Source organism: Palaemon carinicauda, chromosome 3, assembly GCF_036898095.1.
Source record: "Palaemon carinicauda isolate YSFRI2023 chromosome 3, ASM3689809v2, whole genome shotgun sequence".
Classification (NCBI taxonomy): domain Eukaryota; kingdom Metazoa; phylum Arthropoda; class Malacostraca; order Decapoda; family Palaemonidae; genus Palaemon; species Palaemon carinicauda.
In genome coordinates, this window is record NC_090727.1 from 154,210,779 (window position 1) to 154,232,939 (window position 22,161).

A 22,161-nucleotide genomic window follows, 5' to 3' on the forward strand; every position below is an offset into this window, starting at 1 on the left:
TATATATATATATATATCTTATTTTCTTTCCTCAATGGGTTGTTTTTCTCCGTTGGAGCCCTTTGGCTTATAACATCCTGCTTTTCCAACTAGGGTTGTAGTTTAGCTAGTAATAATAGTAATAATAATACTGTTTTTTTCCTTGTTGGAGCCCTTGGGCTTACAGCATCCTGCTTTTCCAACTAGGGTTATAGTTTAGCTATTAATAATGATAATAATAATACTTTTTTTTCCTTGTTGGAGCCCTTGGGCTTACAGCATCCTGCTTTTCCAACTAAGGTTGTAGTTTAGCTAGTAATAATAGTAATAATAATACCGTTTATTCCTTGTTAGAGCCCTTGGGCTTATAGCATCCTGCTTTTCCAACTAGGGTTGTAGTTTAGCTAATAATGATAGTAGTAATAATACTGTTTTTTCCTTGTTGGAGCCCTTGGGCTTATAGCATCATGCTTTTCCAACTAGGGTTGTAGTTTAGCTATTAATAATGATAATAATAACACTTTTTTCCTTGTTGGAGCCCTTGGGCTTATAGCATCCTGCTTTTCCAATTAGGGTTATAGTTTAGCTATTAATAATGATAATAATAATACTGTTTTTTCCTTGTTGGAGCCCTTGGGCTTACAGCATCCTGCTTTTCCAACTAGGGTTGTAGTTTAGCTAGTAATAATAGTAATAATAATACTGTTTTTTCCTTGTTGGAGCCCTTGGCCTTATAGCATCCTGCTTTTCCAACTAGGGTTGTAGTTTAGCTAGTAATAATAATAATAATAATAATAATAATAATAATAATGATAATAATAATACCTGCATAATCTTATCTTTAATTCGTGTAATCTATGATAATAATCTCTTACTGCGCCTTACTATGATTAGAAAGCAAATATAATTGACACGCTATCACAATGCTTGCTAAACGCAGCATTTTTTCTTACCACGTGATCAAAGCGGGTTATCAAAATTGCTGACTTTGCAATAAGCTAAGCAAAACGTGCGTTGGCAACCTTCTTCTTTAGATGGCTTCTCACACACGTGTTTCTTTTATAAGAAATAGCGAAGTAGTTTTTTTTTAATTATGTGAGTATTTTGATATGATAAAAGTAAGCAAATTCTAGAATATTCTCTGAGAAATCTCTTCTGTTGTGGGTGGGAAAATCTATAATTATGAGTATTTTGATACGGTAAAAATAAGCAAATTCTAGAATATTCTCTGAGAAATCTCTTCTGTAGTGGGTGGAAAATCTATAATTATGTGAGTATTTTGATAAAAGTAAGCAAAATCTAGAATATTCTCTGAGAAATCTCTTCTGTAGTGGGTGGGAAAGTCTATAATTATGTGAGTATTTTGATAAAAGTAAGCAAATTCTAGAATATTCTCTGAGAAATCTCTTCTGTTGTGGGTGGAAAATCTATAATTATGTGAGTATTTTGATAAAAGTAAGCAAAATCTAGAATATTCTCTGAGAAATCTCTTCTGTAGTGAGCGGAAAATCTATAATTATGTTAGTATTTTGATAAAAGTAAGCAAAATCTAGAATATTCTATCAGAAATCTCTTCTGTAGTGGGTGGAAAATCTATAATTATGTGAGTATTTTGATAAAAGTAAGCAAATTCTAGAATATTCTCTGAGAAATCTCTTCTGTAGTGGGTGGGGAAATCTATTATTCAGTGGTCAGTCCTTCTGAAGTGGAGAAAATAGATTATGCAAATAGGCTACTTGAGAATGAATTGGTTTAACTTATGTGTGTCACGCACAGCCATTGTACAGTAAAGTAGTTGTATCTATGTTTATCTTAATGCGTCACTAAAAATAGCCACTTGGTAGCCTACAAGTATAGCCAAATTTGGGCTAAATTTAGTGGCGTTGGCAACGATGATGAATATTATTGCTAGCTGGCCTAAATATTGTGTATAATTGAGGTTTAGTGAGTTTAGAAATTAATAACTGAAGAATTATAGATTATTTAATGTTAGATGGGCTATAACAGTAACTAAACTAATTTGTATATCATTTTAGAAGTTTTATAGTGCATATATACAATATAGCAAACTATAATCAGTAATATTTAAGTGTTTTTTCTATATTTTACTCAATAAACTAGAATAGGTGACTTTTCTTGTTTTTTTTTCTGTCATATTTCTCTTGCCAAAGAATTTCTGTACAATTTCTCTTGCCAGATTTTCTGTCATATTTCTCTTGCCATATATAGATTTTCTGTCCAATTTCTCTTGCCATAGATTTTTCTGTCATATTTCTCTTGCCAGATTTTTCTATGCAATTTCTCTTGCCAGATTTTCTGTCATATTTCTCTGTCAGATTTTCTGTCATATTTCTCTTGCCAGATTTTTCTATGCAATTTCTCTTGCCAGATTTTCTGCCATATTTCTCTTGCCATAGATTTTCTGCCATATTTCTCTTGCTACAACTTTTTCTATTCAGTTTCTCTTGCCAGATTTTTCTATTCAGTTTCTCTTGCCAGATTTTCTCTCATATTTCTCTTGCCATAGATTTTTCTGTCCAGTTTCTCTTGCTACAGATTTTCTGTATCCAAATTCTCTTTCTCCTTGTTTTACCAATTTCTCTTTCTACAGATTTTCTGTCCAATTTCTCTTGCCACAGATATTTCTGTCCAGTTTCTCTTGCTACAGATTCTTCTATCCAATTTCTCTTTCCAGATTTTCTGTCATATTTCTATACCAGATTTTCTGTCATATTTCTCTGCCAGATTTTCTGTCATATTCTCTTGCCAGATTTTCTGTCATATTTCTCTTGCCCCAGAATTTCTATCCAATTTCTCTTGCCAAAGATTTTCTGTCCAATTTCTCTTGCTACAACTTTTTCTATTCAGTTTCTCTTGCCAGCTTTTTCTATTCAGTTTCTCTTGCCAGATTTTCTGTCATATTTCTCTTGCCACATATTTTTCTATGCAATTCCTTGCCAGATTTTCTGTCATATTTCTTTCCAGATTTTCTGTCATTTCTCTTGCTACAGATTTCTGTATTCAATTTCTTTCTCCTTTTTCTATTCACCAATTTCTCTTGCTACAGATTTTCTGTCCAATTTCTCTTACAACAGATATTTCTGTCCAATTTCTCTTGCCACAGTATTTCTGTCCAATTTCTCTTACAACAGATATTCTGTCTAATTTCTCTTTCCACAGATGTTCTCTTTTCAACATTCACTTTTGACGTTAACCCCACGTCATGCCAAGAAGCCCCTGATTTAGCATTCGTACTAAGAAGCAATTGTGTAGATTACACACTGCAGTATAAGCATTAAAAAAAAGTTCTAGTCACGCCAAGATAAAAAACTACTTTTCTTGCCAATTAGAAAGGCCTTTGTAATATACTGCAATGCTAATTTTATAGTATAACTATATATTTATTTGTTGTATGGTATTAAGAATAGTCTAGCAGCCATTTCTAGAAATAAACAAGGAAGGAAACTGCTAAAATAACGAATTCTATTGTTCCATACGTTTATAACCGCACAGCAGTAGCATTAGTCATTCTCTCTCTCTCTCTCTCTCTCTCTCTCTCTCTCTCTCTCTCTCTCTCTTCTTTACCCTTGTTATAATAAACCTGAAACCGCGTATTTCATGGTTCCTGGTTCAAGGGAGGGCCAGTAGTACTATTACAGCTAGCTACCCAGCTATACCTCTTTTAAGGGGGAGGTCTGGTTGCATGGTGACGTCATCAAACCTTCTCCTTCTTCCCTGTAATGTTGTTGTTAATCCCTGAAAACTAGCGGGACGAGTTCTGGTCGATTCGGAAATCCATATGTTTTATGAACTCTAGCACACACACACACACACACCATCATCATCATCCCCTACTCACTGCAGAAGAAAGGCCTCAGACATGTCCTTCCACTCGCTTCTGTTTATGGTCCTATGCCAGTCCATAAACGCAAACTTCCTTAGTTCGTCAAAGCATCTTCTTCTCTTCCTTACCCTGCTTCTTTTGCAATCTCTAGGGACACATTCTGTTATTCTTAATGTCCTTCGATTGTCTGTGATTCTGATTATATGTCCTGCCCATGTCCATTTCTTTTTCTTATAAGTTGGATTATCCTCTACTTTAGTTTGCTTTCTTATCATGTTGCTCTTTTTCTGTCTCCATCATTATTCTTTCCATAGCTCTTTGAGTTGTAACTAGCTTATATTCTAAAGCTTTAGTAAGGCTCCAAGTTTCCGCTACTTAAGTTAATACTGGTAGGACTATCTCATTACATACTTTACTTTTTAGAGAAAGTGTCATTTTAATTTTCATAATCTCATTTTCTTTACCAAAAGCTCTCCATTCCATGCTTATCCTTCTAATTTCTGTCTTGTTGTCCTGGGAAAACACTTACTGTCTGCCCTAAGTATGTATATGTATTAACAATCTCTAGAGGCTCGTCCATAACACTTATTAGTTGTCTCTGCATTTTCATCGAACATTATCTCAGCTTTACTCATATTCATTTTCAGTCCACAATTTCAGCTTACTCTATTCAAATTCCTCCCACTAAACACAACTATGTCATCTGCAAAACTTTAGTTGTTAATGTTAAGTAATATTAATTCCTACATTTACCTAATCTAAATTCTTAAAAAAAAACTTCCTTTAGACAAATGAATAATTTAGGATAGAGGGGCTCTTCCTGTCTGAATTTTTTATCACCTGGAATTTTGTACTAAAAGTAGTTTTAGGATTGCTGTACTTCCTGTATAGATGTCTTTCAGTGTTCTAGTCTTGGGTAGTACCTTAGACTCTGTACCATGGTCTTCCACTGTCTTGGGTTAGAGTTCTCTTGCTTGAGGGTACACTCGAGTACACTCTTCTGTCTTGTTTCTCTTCTTGTTTTGATAAAGTTTTTATTGTTTATATAGATATTTATTTTAATATTGTTACTCTTAGAAATTTATTTTTTCCTTGTTTCCTTTCCTCACTGGGCTATTTCCCCTGTTTGGGCCCCTTAGCTTATAGCATCCTGCTTTTCCAACTCTTGTTTTGTTAATTTTGTTATTGTTTATATAGGTGATATTTATTTTAATGTTGTTACTCTTTATTTTTTTCCTTGTTTCCTTTCCTCACTGGGCTATTTCCCCTGTTTGGGCCCCTGGGCTTATAGCATCCTGCTTTTCCAACTGGGGTTGTAGCTTAGCAAGTAATGATGATAATACTAATAACATAAGATTAATCTTTTCCTTGTCTTTGAAGGGCTTTCATTCCTGCTGAATTTTTGACAGAATCAAGAGCTTTCTCTTAATCTATAAATGCCATATATATCGGTTTGTCATACACTAGATTTTTCCATTAGATGTTTAATTACATGGATAAGGTCAATTGTTGAATACCCGCTTATAAACCTGCTTAAAATAAAGGTCTTATGTTCATGTCAAGTGTGTAAATAGCCAGACATCTTTAGGGCTGACCTTGGGACCAGAAGAAGAGGAGAGAGAGAGAGAGAGAGAGAGAGAGAGAGAGAGAGAGAGAGCAGTAGTAGTAAAATAAAGATCTAACTGTTTAAATATAAATGAACTTAAAAACAGTGAAAGAAATTGATGGAAAGGTTAGAAAACAAGACGGAAGAAGAAGTAGGAGAGAGAGAGAGAGAGAGAGAGAGAGAGAGAGAGAGAGATATGAACCCCAGAAAATTAACCTTATAAAAGATTACAGTACTAAAATGACAATCTAACTTTGTTTATATCGAAACAAAGAAATAAAAAGAATAAGAAACAGATTCATTCGTTCAGTATTAAAGTGACTATCTAACTTTGTTTATATAGAAATAAACAAATAAAAAACTGTGAGATTAATTCATTCAAACATAAAAAACAAAAAAACCGGTTTAAGTACCTTCCTGGTAAGCCACTCGTTTTGTCCTTGGTGGGGCAACCCTAGTCTCAATTGAAGACTTCCTCTTACCTTTTTGTATTTTTCTTTTGGTTTTATATTGCAGTTATGTTATACCTATGCCATCTGTTATGTAATTTCCTTTTTTATCATTGTTCATTTGTTTTACAGAAATCTAGTTGTTTGTTGAAGCTTTTTTTATTAGAGAGAGAAAAGAGAAAATTGTATGACTAGGCCTAGTTGCAAAGTTTAGTTTAAAACTCCAATGTGTGAATTTTGTAGTTATGTTAGACCGATTATATATGATATATAATTTCCTTTTTATAATTTTTAATTTGTTTTACAGAAATCTAGATGTTTGGTGAAGCTTTTTTTATTAGAGAGAGAAAATTGTATGACTAGGCCTAGTTGCAAAGTTTAGTCTAAAACTCCAATGTGTGAATTTTGTAGTTATGTTAGACCGATTATATAAGTTATATAATTTCCTTTTTATCATTTTTCATTTGTTTTACAGAAATCTAATTGCTTAGTGAAGCTTTTTTTCATTAGAGAGAGAAAATTGTATGACTAGGCCTAGTTGCAAAGTTTAGTTTAAAACTCCAATGTGTGAATTTTGTAGTTATGTTAGACCGATTATATAAGTTATATTATTTCATATTTATCATTTTTCATTTGTTTTTTCAGAAATCTAATTGCTTAGTGAAGCTTTTTTTTCATTAGAGAGAGAAAATTGTATGACTAGGCCTAGTTGCAAAGTTTAGTTTAAAACTCCAATGTGTGAATTTTGTAGTCATGTTAGACCGATTATATAAGTTATATAATTTCCTTTTTATAATTTTTCATTTGTTTTACAGAAATCTAATTGCTTAGTGAAGCTTTTTTTTTTATTAGAGAGAGAAAATTGTATGACTAGGCCTAGTTGCAAAGTTTAGTCTAAAACTCCAATGTGTGAATTTTGTAGTTATGTTAGACCGATTATATATGTTATATTATTTCATTTTTATCATTTTTCATCTGTTTTCAGAAATCTAGATGGTTTTTGAACCTTTTTTTAGAGAAATTTTTATGTTTGGGTCTAGCTGCAAAGTAGTTTAAAACTCCAATGAATGAATTTTAGGTTAAAATCATATTATTCAATTTATTATGATTATGAAAACATTCTTATATATTTATATATTTAATCTTCTAAACATGTTAATGAATTAGCATAATATGAAAAAAATATTTATGTAATCACAAATACAAAATCTCTTAGATTTTTCTGCATTGTAGTGCGATGTTTTACCTGCATGTTTAACACTATCTTCCTCTCTGTATATGCAGGCTGATTGAGGAAAGTCTCTCTCTCTCTCTCTCTCTCTCTCTCTCTCTCTCTCTCTCTCTCTCTCTCTCTCTCATGCTGCAATTGGCAAAGCTGCAATTGGCAAACTCTCTCTCTCTCTCATGCTGCAATTGGCAAAGCTGCAATTGGCAAACTCTCTCTCTCTCTTGCAATTGCACTCTCGGGCTGCAATTGGCAAACTCTCTCTCTCTCTTGCAATTCTCTCTCTCTCTCTCTCTCTCTCTCTCTCTCTCTCTCTCTCTCTCTCATGCTGCAGTTGGCAAAAAAAAAAACCAACACTACAAATGTGTTTCAGCAAACCATGACCTACTTATTTGGTTTAAACCAGTTTTCTTGTTTCTTTTATTTTTCTAATACATCCGCCGTATGTTGTATTATTATTATTATTATTATTATTATTATTATTATTATTATTATTATTATTATTATTGATAGCTTAGTACATTTCATGATGTTTATGAATTAATATTACAGAATTTGAAGAGTAGGCCTATGTATCCGTAGACCTAGTTCCTTCTGGCGTTCAATATATAATGGCCATTTAAGTGGTTTTAAATAATTATTTCATTAATAAATCATTTATTTATATTGATATTAATTCTAAAATATATTTTTAACAATGGTAGTATAAGAAAATCTAAATGGCTATATTTTTTGGTAGTAAATTTATATATAGAAATACATGTTTTCATATAAATTTTAATTTATGACTCGTTAAAATAATTTTAAATAGTTATATAAACAACAAATCATTAATTGATATTAATCAGAATTCTAAAATCTATTTTTTAACAATGATAGAAGAGAATTAATCAGCTATATTTTCGCGCTAGTAAATTTATATCCAAAATGGCAATTTCTTCTAGATTCAAATATATAACGGCAAATATAATAGATATTAAAATTATTTTAATTGTAAAAAAAACAATAATGATTTTATATTAATCAGAATTCTAAAACCCATTTTTAATAATGGTTGAAGAAGAATTATCAAACCGGCTATATTTTCGCCAGTAAATTTGTCCCAAATAGCAGTTTTTTCTAGATTTGAATATATAATGAATATTAAAATGATTTTAAACATTTATATAAGCAAAAAAATAAGGATTATATATTGATCAGAATTATAAAATCCATTTTTTAACTATGCCCGAAGAAGAAATATCTAACCGGCTCTATTTTCGCCTGTGATTTTATATCCCAAATGATTTTAAACATTTATATAAGCAATAAATAATAATTTTATATTAATGAGAACTCTAAAATCCATTTTTTTAACAATGGCAGAAGAAACAAAAAGGCTATATTTCCTCGCTATTAAACGCCATTATATCCAGCCGGCTCCATTTTCGCCTTTAAAATTATATCCCAAATGATTTTAAACATTTATATAAGAAACAAATACTGATTTTATATTAATCAAAACACTAAAATCCATATTTTAACAATGGCAGAAGAAGAAACAAGTGGCTATATTTCCTCGCTATTAAACGCCATTATATCCAGCCGGCTCTATTTTCGCCTTTAAATTTATATCACAAATGATTTTAAACATTTATATAAACAATAAATAATAATTTTATATTAATGAAAACTCTAAAATCAATATTTTAACAATGGCAGAAGAAGAAACAAGAGGCTATATTTCCTCGCTATTAAGCGCCATTATAGCCAAACACCATTGGCTATTTCGAGCATTGGCAACGCTGTCCTTAGTCTCACTCTCGTGTTAACTTCATCGATTATATCATAGCATCCGGAGATAGAGAAGAAGAGAAGGAGAACCTTCTCTTATTTTATCAATTCTCCATCGTTTTTTAATTAATCATGAAATTCTCGAGGTTGAAGTGCATTGAAACCTAGGCCTAAGCGAGGCTTCTTTTAAGGTAAGCTTAATCACTAGCTGAGTTCAAAATGTTTTTTGTTTACGTGAAATTTATATTTATTAATTTTTCAACATATGTGGTTAATTCAAAGCCTGGGATATGCAGTATACTGTATTATTTTGATGTTATACAATATGTTTTAGTGTTGATAACATAAGTGTGGACATAGGTCTATTGATATTTTATTTTTATTAATTTTTTAATTTTAATCTAAGTCTTTAAAATTATCACGCCTACTAGAGGCTATAATCACAATTTCGCACTATTTGCAGACAACATATAGCCTAAGTAGGCTCTAGGCCTTATTTTGTGTCTATGGTAGGCTAGGGTTGTGTATTTTCCAAAATCCATACTGTATTTCTGAGGTTTCTCTTTGCAAGTGGGCTAATCTTTATTGATTTCTCTCCGGACACCTTTTTCCTGTTTTATTTATCTTAACCTACTTATTATTGTGATTATTTCAAGTCAGCATCTCTTTTAGCACTGCTGTTTTTGTACTAGGAATGCTTGGTAAAATTATAGAATAGTACAATAATTATTACTGACAAAATTAGACCGATATCATGTTTACAGTATTGTGTTTCAAATGTTTCTGTGGACTATAACTGCCGGAAACCCATAGTTTTTGTGTTATGGTGGGTAGAATAGCACAACTTGAAAACTATGGGTTCCTGCTTGTTCTTTTTATCAAAAACTTTCAAAAAACCTATGAATATACTCTACAGAAGTCTTATTTTATGTTATTGATAATAGACTGCAGAAATCTGGTAGTTTTTGGGAGTGGCTGGGTTTGGCGACCATAGCTCAGAAACTAAGTTTCCGCCACATTTTCGTCATCGAAATCAGGATTTTCAAGCGCATTTTATATGGGTTTGTTTGTAGCCGTTGTACTGCAAACGCCCTATCATACTTTAGCGTTTTTCGGAGTCCATTATTTATCAGCCTTTGCCGCGCCGTCGCTCGCTTTGCTTGCAATTTAACATTTATCTCATTGTGCTCTGTTCCGGCAAGTGATATGTGTTGTGCTACGCACATAAGCCATATTTCTGAGTATTCTGGCATCAATTTCATCGTGTAATTAATAATTTTGTTCTATTGGTCTTTGTTCTACCGTGGCGCGCTTCACTCGCATTTTATTATATCCATGCTCCTCCGTTTTGGCAGGGGCTACATGCTGCGCTGTGCATGTATGCCATGTGGGCGGGTATTTTGGTGTTTTTTAAATATTAGACTTCCATTTCTCATCAACAAAGTAAATAAATCAAACACATTGCTACCCTAAGTTATCAATATTCATATAACAGAAATCACGGCTCAATTACACTGTACTGTTATGAAAATAAAACTTCCTGATTTAGATTTGTCTTGAACAAGTACTGTATCTTACAACAGAAGCTAACATACCTTCGAGTATTAGACTTGGCGTCCATTTCTCATTATCAGACTAAATATCTCGTCACATGTTTCTACTCTTACTCAACATTATTTACACAACTGAAATAAGTGCTTTATTTCATTGTACTGTATATTCCGATATAAGAAATATAACCCAAGATGTTATGAATGTAAAATACTGTATTGTGATTTTCTTTCTGTTCGAACACGTTATTTACGACAGAATTTTTCTGAACTGTGCCAAGGAGCTTTTCACGGCAGGTGAAAAGATTGAAGTGGTAGAAGCAAATTTTAATCAAAATATGTTAAAACATTTATAATGGCCACCGATAATAGGATGTGGGGGTAAAAATAATTTGTTTGGAGAGGTCTATTCGAGTAAACGAGTTCCGATTTCCTAACTAATATTGTATCAGGCTATAATAAACTGAAAGATGGAATGTTTAGCTGTGGTAGCATATTGAAGACCCCATAAAGATCGTGGGGTAACCAGTAATTAATATTAGATTTAAAGCAACACAACCTAACCTAACCTTACTTAGTGAATCCATCCAGAATCGTGAACCGCCTAACCACTCTTTGCTCCATTCACTTGCCAGGTCTGATAGATACTGTACGTGAAACCACCGTTCTACAGACAAACCACTGTTTATGAATTGTCTGCTAGAGGCTTGTGCATTGCTGTCACTAAACTTTTTAAAAATTGTATTTGCAATTTGCATAGAGTGGGAAAGGTTTTACTGTTTATTAGAGCATAAGACTATTTATGTGGACCATTGACCTGTCAAGTCAGTCATCCATTGTCCTATGTAAAATGCCTTATAGAAAAAAGTATATCGCAAATTTGGTGAGAACAAAAAGGAACTCGAGATCACTCAATAGTCATCCATTCTCCTACGAAAGATGCTTATGGGGAAAAGCTGATGAAAATAAGAAAATTAAGAAGACTCAATTTATGTTTTCACACAAGGATTTGTCATGAACTGGAGAGATCCTTGGAGATGTTGATAAGATGAAAAAGGAAATAAGAAATTTATATAGAGGGATTATTAGTATTCACTTAAAGCTGCAAGTTGATCAAATGCTACAGTCGTTATTATTTAATCTCCGTAACACCTTGGGCGTCGATGTGATGATAAAAGAGGAAGTTTGAAGCTAGGAATCGGAGGGAAGCTTGCGATGAATATTGATGTGCGTGTGATGTTAGGCGATTAGAATTACTAATGCCGTTGATGATTCATTTTTCTCGGAAGTGAATTTAAGGGCGAGATACTTTGAGGATAAAACTACAGTATTGTATACTGTACCGTACTGTATGTACTGTATACAGTACTGTATATACTGTATTTTCATTCTTGTTGTTTTATATGTGGGGACATTTTACTTGGTATTCCTACTATAGTTATACATTGTAATGCCATGCACTATGCATTTATTGTAACAATGTTAGATAATCCATTTATTTACATGTAAATTACGATATTCAAAGTAATTGCGATAGCAGCACAAATGCTCGTGTCTAAGGAGAGACGCAAGCTGCGTCACAGTGTAAAGTCAAGACTGCATTTGTTTTGAAATGCAATATGCTCATGTTGTGAATGAATTTTGTACCCCTTGATTTGTGTACCGTTTGTAATCTGCAATTGTTTGGAAAAACATGCATCGTTGCCCTTGACAAGGCATGATTAAAACAACAAAGAATTTTTCAAGTGGTGTTGATGTAAGATAACAGATAAAGAAGAAGATTGTCTGAGAGAGAGAGAGAGAGAGAGAGAGAGAGAGAGAGAGAGAGAGAGAGAGAGAGAGAGAGAGAGAGAGAGAGAGAGAGAGAGAGAGAGAGAATGTCGGTATTACCTAGAGAAATTAGCAGAGAAAGGTACTGGACAATTAACGGCCAAGAAAATAGCGACGAAAGGTAATGGACAGTTAACGTCCAAGATACCAAACTGCAGCATCGTCGTTAATCGATTGACTTCGCTCTATCCAACTTTCAACTCCAATCAAGTCTTGTATATCAATTGCAACATTCATTATGGTAATGCATGCGCAGGCATTATAGCCAAAGTGCATTCGAGAGTCGTTAACTCCTATCGATCTCGATAGCGATAAGGATGTGTTTGCTTCATCCGAAGGCTGGTGATAACGGAGTATTGGAGGTCATGGCAAGTTAATTGCTTTATAAGTCAAGATTGGCACAAAGTAATGAGGTTTATAACAAATGTAATATAATAAGTTTTCAGAAAGCATAAAAGTCGAGGCTTCAGTTTCTGGTACGTAAATGTATTCGAACATCGTGGATTTTTTAGATGCACTTCTCTATATCTTGCCATTATCAGTGCCGATCCCTCTGCCCTTGAAAGTACGCCCTTTGAACCTTCCTTTGAGCAATGGCTTGAGGAGGATGATGCTTTGACTGATATAAAAAAAAGTCAGGTGTTGAAGTAGATGTTATCAGTTTTATCTTCAACGTGACCTTACACGTATTGCTGCAATCAAGTGGGGTACTGGGGCAGTTACGTATTAGAAATTGTCTTCTTAAGGTCATTGCTCTGTTTTTATAAGAAAATCAAGGCTAGTTTTTTTCTGCAGTGGTGGTTTTGAACAGTTTTTTTTATCTTATCAAGATCACTACACGATACAGCATTCTGTTGTTCAAATCAAACAAATCATGTTACTGTACTATTAAAGTAAATGAATGACTTATGTACATTGAATATTTATATACTTTTATTTGTAAGCTGGAGCGACCACAGTTATTAAAACCACCTAAATGTAGTGCAAATATAGTTAAGCCAAGAGGGTAAAATTAATTTGAAAGCACCATTACGGGTGGTCTCAGTAAAGAATTTTGAAAGATTTCTAGAGTTTAGGGAGCTAGATATTTTGTTGGTAAATAAGATAATTAGGAATTAAAAGAACTTTCTCATTTCTTAAAATTTTTAAAGTGCTACCCTTATAGTTTTGTGGTGTTTAGTGCCAGCACCACAGGGACACACATTCAATGTGTTTAGCTTATATTAATTACATACAGTATTCTTCAATGGCTCTGAATGAGAGACAGATATGTTAAACTTGTCTAATTGTACATGACCTCTTAAATTTACGATACACTGTACTATCTTATCATTATCATCGTCATCTAACTGTATGTCACTGTCCCCAGTGCCGGGTACAGTTCAACTATACGAGAGAAGGTTGCAGAAGACTGAGATACTATATCAAGTTTATATTTTATATACTTAGTTTAACCCTTTTACCCCCAGGCTATTTGGAAATTTCCAACCCTTAACCCCCAAGGGTTATTTTTTTTCAAGCACATTTTGCAGTATATATTTTTTTAAATTGCTCTAACAGCCTTAATTTTGGTCATAGAGAGGTCAGGTTGGTCTCATTCTCTTGGAAAATGCCTGAAGTTTCTCAAAAAATTATCAAAAATATGAAAAAAAAATTTAAATAGCAGTTTTTTTGCAAGGACGTACCGGTATGTCCAAGGGGGGTAAAGGGATGAGTTTTGTGAAACGTACCAGTACATCCTTTGGGGGTAAAAGGGTTAAGATTTGTAGTTGAAATTTTATTGTAGGGTATTTATGCGTATATATCAGTTACTCTAGTGGTGTTACAAACGAAGAAAAAGGATGATCTTGAAATCCTCTTGGTCAAAGATAAGATTAAATGTTAGATTAGATAGTCTTCCTGTGGGGACTCCATGTGGAAATGTCTTGACAGTAATGTTATAGTAATGATGATTAGAAACATTCTGATAAAAGTCATTATTCATAGATTGTGCATTAAAGATTTACCGAGCCCACTGATTCACACCTCTTTAGAGTTGGTGATTGCGTAAAGTGGAGAGGATAGACTGCAAGGTATTGTTATTATCATTATTATTATTATTATTATTATTATTATTATTATTATTATTATTACTACTTGCTAAGTTATAACTCTAGTTGGAAAGTAGGATGCTATAAGCCCAGGGGCTCCAACAGGGAAAATAACCGAGTGAGAAAAAGAAATGAGGAAAAATATAATAATTTTAAGAACAGCAACAACACCAAAATAAACATTTCCTATATCAACTATAAAATCTTTAACAAAAACAAGAGGAAGAGAAACAAGATAGAATAGAGTGCCCGAGTGTACCCTCAAGCAAGAGAACTCTAACCCAAGACAGTGGAAGACCATGGTACGGAGTCTATGGCACTACTACCCAAGACTAGAGAACAATGGTTTGATTTTGGAGTGACCTTCTCCTATAAGAGCTGCTTACCATAGCTAAAGAGTCTCTTCTACCCTTACCAAGAGGAAAATATGAAGAGAATAAAGGGTTGAAATCACTGTTGAAGCTTTGTTGATCGAGACTAAAGAAATCTATGGTACCATCTGTTTAGTTGAATGTAAACCACATCTTTCTTCGGATATAGTTGTAGCATTACTGTACTGTATACTAAAGGACATATTGTATATGTTACCTTTGTTTTCTTACTTTTTCTTGGCTTAGACATTAGTGATTTTGTACAATTAGGATACTGAACCAGCAAGTTATATGCCCCTTCTGTTACTCTGTTCTTTCATAGCTTTAAACAAGAGAGGGTAAGATTGTACACTATATTATCAATGATTACACCTACAGTTCATTTTGAGTTAAGGACAGTGTTGACGTGTGTAGATGAAATGAACGGACGACATAGAAATTAAAGTACCTGTACAAGATTTTTTTAAATGCATTGAAATTATAAGAAAAAATTAAATTAATTACTATAGTAGGTTTGTTAGGGACTGTTACTCCCCCATGTAACTGAGTTTTGGTTTTTGGTATGCCCAGACCTCTTCTAAATGGAAACAAATGACTCGCCTCTTAACTATATTAAGGTGTTTTAGAGAATACAGAATTAGGTAGACTCAGATTTTGGCCTACAAGCAGAAAAACAGTCCACTTAAAAGAGTTTGTTTAGGTTTAAGGTTTATCTTATTTTCTCGGGAAAATCATTAGAAGACAAATGCTCATGATTTCAAGCAATCTTTTTTTTTTTTTTTTTTTACCTCATCCCCAATAACTATTCTTCTATGTTTGATAAGTCAACCAGTTGATGTTAATTAAAAATGCATAGTCCTGGTAGTTTCAGGGTATCAATGTTAATTTCTCTTTGTTTTCTTTGCAGATTCTCATGAGAAGAACTTTACCAAGAGGCAGGATTGCAAATTTTCTCAAATTTTGGTTCCATCTCTTGTAGCAGGATGATCGAGAGTCGCGAGTGGGTCTTCCACGTCACCTGTAAGGTCGAAGCGGAAGAACAGGTGAGCCTCGTCAAAAAGTCTGTTATTTGTCAAAGTATTGAAGTATATATATATAGCCTATAGATTCTTCATCATCATCATCTCCTCCTACACCTATTGACGCAAAGGGCCTTGGTTAGATTTCACCAGTCATCTCTATCTTGAGTTTTTAAATTAATACTTCTCCATTCATCATCTCCTACTTCACGCTTCATAGTTCTCATCCTCAGCCTGGGTCTTCCAACTCTTCTAGTGCCTTGTGGAACCTAGTTAAAAGTTTGTGAGCTAATGTCTCTTGGGGAGTGCGAAGAACATACCCAAACCATCTCCTTGATATATCGATTAGTTGGGTTATTTCAAAATCATATTTTCAAGTTACAAGTGTTTTCTAATTTCTTCAGTTATATATCTGACTTAGTTTTTTTGGAAGACATGACCAATTTTTAGGGTGAAACATCTTTAATTTTTATTTTATATGCAGAGAAATGTTTTTATAATACAAAATAATTGGCATTACTATAGTCTTTTGTTTATGACCAATTACAGTTTAATTTACCGCTAGAAGGTTCAAACATCATTGCTAAGTATATTTCTTTATAGTTATATAGTTTTTGAAAATTCCTATTCACTTTTTACAGGTCTGTGTTGTTGGAAGCTGCGATTCCTTGGGGCAATGGGACTCCCAACGAATGTTACCTTTGTACGCAGAGCCCTCTTCCTCGGGGGACGAAGACGAAGGCGGGGAAACTGTATGGTCTGGTGCTGCCCAGCTTCCATTGGAAGAGGTTTGTTTTTCTGTACGAATTTTGGTTAGGGTGAAATAGAGAAAAAGCTATGGACAATTTAAATGATGGTGGACATCTAAGTCTCTTGCCTTCAGTCTTTCTTCTCTCTATTTGCTCTGTACTTCTTCCTTTATGTCATTCATCACTAAGCTCTTGTTGCCATTTTAATTTTTAATGAATTAAGCTATTCAATAAATTTATCTTGATTGAAATGCATTATAATCAAGACAGTAATTGAAAATTTCTTGCCTTCCCTCTTTCTTCCCTAAATTCACTCCCTACCCCATCCTATAAGTCATTCAACGTCAAACTCTTTGTTGCTGTTTTAATTTAAATACATTCTTAGCAATTCAGTAAATTTATCTTGATTGAAATGTATTATAATCAAAATAGTAATTGAAACAAGACAGCAAGTTTGGCTATTTAACTCTTGTAGTTTTAATTTTGATTGAATTCTTTATTGAATCTTGATTGAAATGCATTAGTGTACAGTGTAATCAGAATAAGTCGTTGAAATAGGACAGGAAGTTTGGTTCTTGCGGTGTTTCCGTTGTCATTGAGGATGTTGTGTGACTTCTTGTTTCAGGTGGAGTACCGGTACTGCGTTTGCATCATCCTAGAAGCCAAGCCAGGTGTCCACGATGAAGCTATCATTGTTCGTCGATGGGAAACAAACCTTCTCCCAAGGAAAGTTCCTGCTGGAGGTATGCTATGTGATACTGTAGAGTTTATGTATGCAGTTTTATTTTTAATTGTAAAGGTCATTGGGGTTGCTGGCATAGGGCCTTTTATCTATCCTTACTTGAGGTAATTAGAAGTATGGGAAGACTGCGCAATTAATATACAGTAAGTTGAATTGACAAAAATTAATGTTTTGTTAACTGTTTAAAATATTTCATGGCTTAATTTTGAATAACAGTCGACGACAATTCTTGACTTTATGGCCATGAACAGGTAGGTAGTGTAAGAATCTTTTTCCTTTTGTAAGTTTATTCATACTTGGTGCTAACTGCCTACCAGAAAAAAATCTCTGTATGTCTGTACACTCTGCAAACACTTCTACAGTATTCTTATTTGGCATATTTATAGTGACAGCATCGTTGGAACCATCAGCGGAAAAGTTCGGCGCCTACGGGGGATTCGAACGCGTCGATCAGGGATGGCTGGTGAAAGACTCCGTCGTTCAGCTGAGGTTCTGCAATTCTAATTTGTACAATGATCCCGTCATGTTATTCAAGAGGAAATTTCAAAACAAGAGGGTGAGTTGTTACAGACATCTCGGTAACAAAGCTAAATCTAATCTAGAACGCTGCTGTTCTCCATTCATAAGATGTTATATATTAATTTCTTGATGTTTGTTTCTAATTTCTTATTCGAGCAATTTTCTAAGTAGCTATAATTCGCAGGTGCGAGTCAAGATTACACCAGTAGAGCTTCACAAAGCCAGTCCGATGGAGCCGCAAGTCGGAACGCTCGACGAAAGCGCCGATTTTGATTTGTCAAATCTTCGGATAAAAAATAAACCCGTCTGGCCCATAACGGAAATTGCGGTGAGTGATGTATCTGTTTGTTTTTGTTTTTATATTAACCTCATGATGGCCATTGTACATTTCCTACATCTGGTATTGAGACTCCCATCATTGTAAAAGTATTTTACATCCAGGAAATTCCAGGTTTTCTCTAATACACTTAACAAAAATTTATAGAATATGTAAATTTATATACCGATGGAAAGGAAAATTATTCAACAAGACAATATCAAAATTATAAATTCCTTGCTCTACTAGTTTTTGGGCTAAGATGATCCGAGTAAGAGGTCCAAACTAAGGTCCTGGAGAGGTGATTAAAAGGATTTGTGAGGAACCATCCGTTTCTAAGTACCTTAAGGGTTGTTTGAAAAAAAAGGATGAAGATCTTGAAACTGGCACAGTAGTTAGTCTGCTTAGTTTAAACTGCTTTATGCTATCGTTAGCCTATACCTAAAAGGGGCCCATAGTTGCAGCAAAGTTATAAACCAATAAACTATCAAGATGGTTGTCAGAAGACTCCATTATATATCATTCATTTGGTTAGTATGCTTAAAGGTTAAAACAGCGTTGGGATACTTTCAATATGTTTGGTATATGTCCCATGTTGTCAATAAACATTATTGTTTATTTATATGAAGGAGGAAAAATCTAAAATGAAATATGTTTTGTCGGATTTTTAAGGTTTTACATAAATTTGAGCTTTGAGTAGTACAAAGAAGTGTAGATGATATTTTCAGAATTGAAGATTCAGAGAAAAAAATATATGACTATATGGCTTTCCAAGTTTTTCATGTTCATGTATTCTATTGTTTGCATATTATATCATCATAACTAGCAGTAGACAGCTTGGATGATATGTTTTTTTTTGTCCCGCATGCAGTCTGAATTAACCCTTTTACTCCCAAAGGACGTACTGGTACGTTTCACGAAACTCATCCCTTTACCCCCATGGACGTATCGGTACGTCCTTGCAAAAAAATGCTATAAAATTTTTTTTTTTCATATTTTTGATAATTTTTAAAAAAAAAATTCAGGCATTTTCCAAGAGAATGAGACCAACCTGACCTCTCTCGGACAAAAATTAAGGCTGTTGGAGCAATTTAAATAAAATATACTGCAAAATGTGCTGGGGAAAAAATAACCCTTTGGGGGTTAAGGATTGGAAATTTACAAAGAGCCTGGGGGTAAAAGGGTTAACAGCGTAAATCACTAAGTATGTGGCATATGCTGTGATTTATGAATTTTTAACTTTTCTCCGCAGGTCATGAAGGACGACTCCTGTCAGTTCAAGCCGCAGGATCAGTTCGGAGTGGTCTGCAACACGGGCGACTACGTGGTGTTCCAGTGCCGGATGCTCAGCATTGAGACTAATGTATGTTATGAAACAAAACTCTTTTTATTGTAGTAGTTTTATGACTGGCATATACTGTACCGTATATCGTTTTCACTGTTGTACGTTGATCACTTTGGGCGGTGGGCTCCGGGCTTCCATTAGTTAATCCCTATAAGGGACCTTGGTGTGTCTTGGAAGACACTGATTTTTTGCCAGAATAATATATACTTTTTGGGAGACACTGTATTTGTGATATTCTTTTTGGGAGACACTGTAGTTGATATTCTTTTTGGGAGAAACTAGTTGTGATATTCTTTTTGGGAGACACTGTATTTGTGATAGTTTATTTTCATCATTTTTCAAAACTTGAACTCTGTCCGTTTTGTTACTTATTCTTTATCTGTTTTGAGTGTGCCTCTCGGTTGTCCTTTAAGAAAGTTCTTGAGTGATTTTGGTTTACTTTTTCAATGTTGGTTATAAACTTTACTGTACTAAAGTACTGTATTGTGTCTCACAAGCTTTATAGAATGAAAAGTAAATTTTTGTAAAGGAATATGTATTGCATAGCATTTGTTTGTCTTATTTTTTTTTTCTTGTAATGATTATGGTTGCCTTCTGTTTAGTTGGTGTGCGATTAGTGTCATTAATATTAGTTTTGTCTGGGATTTTTTAACTTCTTCCTTTCTAACGATTTTGTTGATGGGGGCTGTTGGGATCACTTAGCATATGGTTGAAGTATTATGATCATATTTTGTTCCTTTTCAAGTTGATACAATTCGAATTGGGTGGGGGCTCGTGTTGTTGTTAAAACCAGCAAAGTTTTTTAATAATTATGAAATACTGTAGTTTTTCTTTTTCTCATTTCCAAGGTGAATTACTCATAATCGCAGGTTCTGTTTCTGCTGAAGTCGTATCTTTGTTTAAATGAATCTTCAAGCTGAGCTGATGTTTTCAATGGAGAATATTTACTGTCATTATTGACAGCATTGGTTCTCGCTTGTCAAGTTTGAGTTCCACAAGTTCTTTTCTGCTTCAGGAACGTTGTGGATCCATAACTTAGTCTTGAGACAGGGGTGTAGCTAGAGGCTTGTGGGCCTGGGGTCCTGAGTTAGAAAAGAGGCCCCCCTCCTCCTTATACTGGGGAGGGGCAATTAAAGCCAGATTACCTGAAGGGGAGAGGGCCCTAATTAAAAAAAAATCAAATGCTTTTAAGTGCAGTTTCATACTTTCCGAGAAGCTGTCGATAGGTTGATTTTTTCTGACCCTGTTCGAGTATTGTCACTAGTGTTCCCTCTTGTATCAAAGTGATATCCCTTGCAGGTTTCACTTAGGTTAGGCTGTATTAGGTTAGGCTGTATTCACCGTGTTGTTGCAGGATTTTTTCTCTTGGTAGAGGTATGTTCCAAAGCTATGAGATTGAAGAATAGTTCCCCCTACTAATTATCATTTTGTCCATGATGCCTAGTTGACTGAGTTGAGTTTATTAATCAATAATTTCAGTAGCTGATATCACCAATGTAGGTGGAAATATCATTGTTACAATTCAAGCAGAAATTGATATTTTCAAGAACTACGATGTATTTTTCTACAATTGTTTCTGATTAGGTACTACCTTTTTTAATGGAAAATTTGGGCTGATAGATTGCTTAACTTTACTAAAGGAGTCAGTTGAATGACCCTACTTGTGTTCGAATCTTTTTCCTGATTGGCAGTTGTGGTTGAGATTTAAGTATTCAATATTGGTATGCAAGGTTCCGCAGGTCATTCTTGGTATCTCGGTCAAGAATTAAAAATTTATGGAAGGAAAAAAAAGAGGTACAGTAATAGCAAACATAATAGAAGGTAGTTTGTTTAAAGTTGGCAAGACATCAACAAAACAGAATCCTGAAAGCTGTTGGGTTTTCTTTTTAATCTACAATAACAGTTAGAGGAAGACTGTTAAAAGGAGAGGGTCATGGAATTTGCCATTATGAGTTCAAAGTTCAACGTCACTTTGGTAATTCCACAGACAATGATGTTTTGAGGAAGGAATATCATACATTGTAAGAAACTGCTATTTTTAATCCCTTATAAATTAAGTGTTCCTACTGTTTTGTTCTTTCTTTTACAGCCCTTTAGAGGCCAGTTATCCTTTTGCCTTGCTTTCTAGGCAGTTAGATATCTCCAGGAATGCAGTTTTTGTTTTTTAGACATACATTCAATGTTGCCTAATGCTCTCTTTTAATACATTTAAGAACTTGGTCATTTCAGGCGTTATATGTGGTTAAAAATTTGACATCGAAGTTCACCAACAGTGATAATGACAAGAATTGTCGTAATTTGGGTCAGTAATGGTTCTTTGGACAACTTTTCAGATGTGTATTGTGAGGGCTGATGTGATTGCTCCACTTGCAATATATGACCATTGCTTCCCCTAAATGGTGGTACCATTTGAAGCATTTACAGTATACTTTGTGCAGCACACTGTAGAGAGTAATGGTGGCTGTTTTGCTATTTGTCTTTAATTCTCTTTTTAATTCCTTCCGTCTCTACTGATTTGATTATCAAACTATTTCATTTCTCATTGAAGAGCAAATCCTCCAGGCAAGTTGTCTGACATCTAGTTATGCCACGAAGTGGTCCAAATAAATGGCTTTATATTGAATATAATCATTCCCCTAATACGGTATTACTATAGTGCCAAAATACTATTGTTCCTATGATTAAGAAGTCCTTGTTTTTATTTTCCTAGTTAAGGTGGATGTACATTTATTGCTATCCGTGGTATATATCGTG

General features: G+C 34.0%; 1 protein-coding gene across 4 annotated transcripts in view; it reads left to right on the top strand.

The window, feature by feature from the left end:
• LOC137638695 (glycerophosphocholine phosphodiesterase GPCPD1) overlaps window positions 1–22,161 on the top strand; it is a 73,827-nt gene that overhangs the window by 21,491 nt on the left and 30,175 nt on the right. For 2 of the 4 annotated variants that reach the window (XM_068371008.1, XM_068371011.1), the window contains exons 2-7: window positions 15,625–15,760; window positions 16,378–16,524; window positions 17,111–17,228; window positions 17,614–17,783; window positions 17,931–18,074; window positions 19,315–19,425. In XM_068371008.1, coding sequence (XP_068227109.1) covers window positions 15,701–15,760; window positions 16,378–16,524; window positions 17,111–17,228; window positions 17,614–17,783; window positions 17,931–18,074; window positions 19,315–19,425 — 750 coding nt within the window. In that variant the 5' untranslated portion in view covers window positions 15,625–15,700. Of the gene's footprint in view, window positions 1–8,913; window positions 9,068–14,225; window positions 14,329–15,624; window positions 15,761–16,377; window positions 16,525–17,110; window positions 17,229–17,613; window positions 17,784–17,930; window positions 18,075–19,314; window positions 19,426–22,161 lie in introns of those variants that run through there. The other 2 variants (XM_068371009.1, XM_068371010.1) reach the window with 2 other exon arrangements.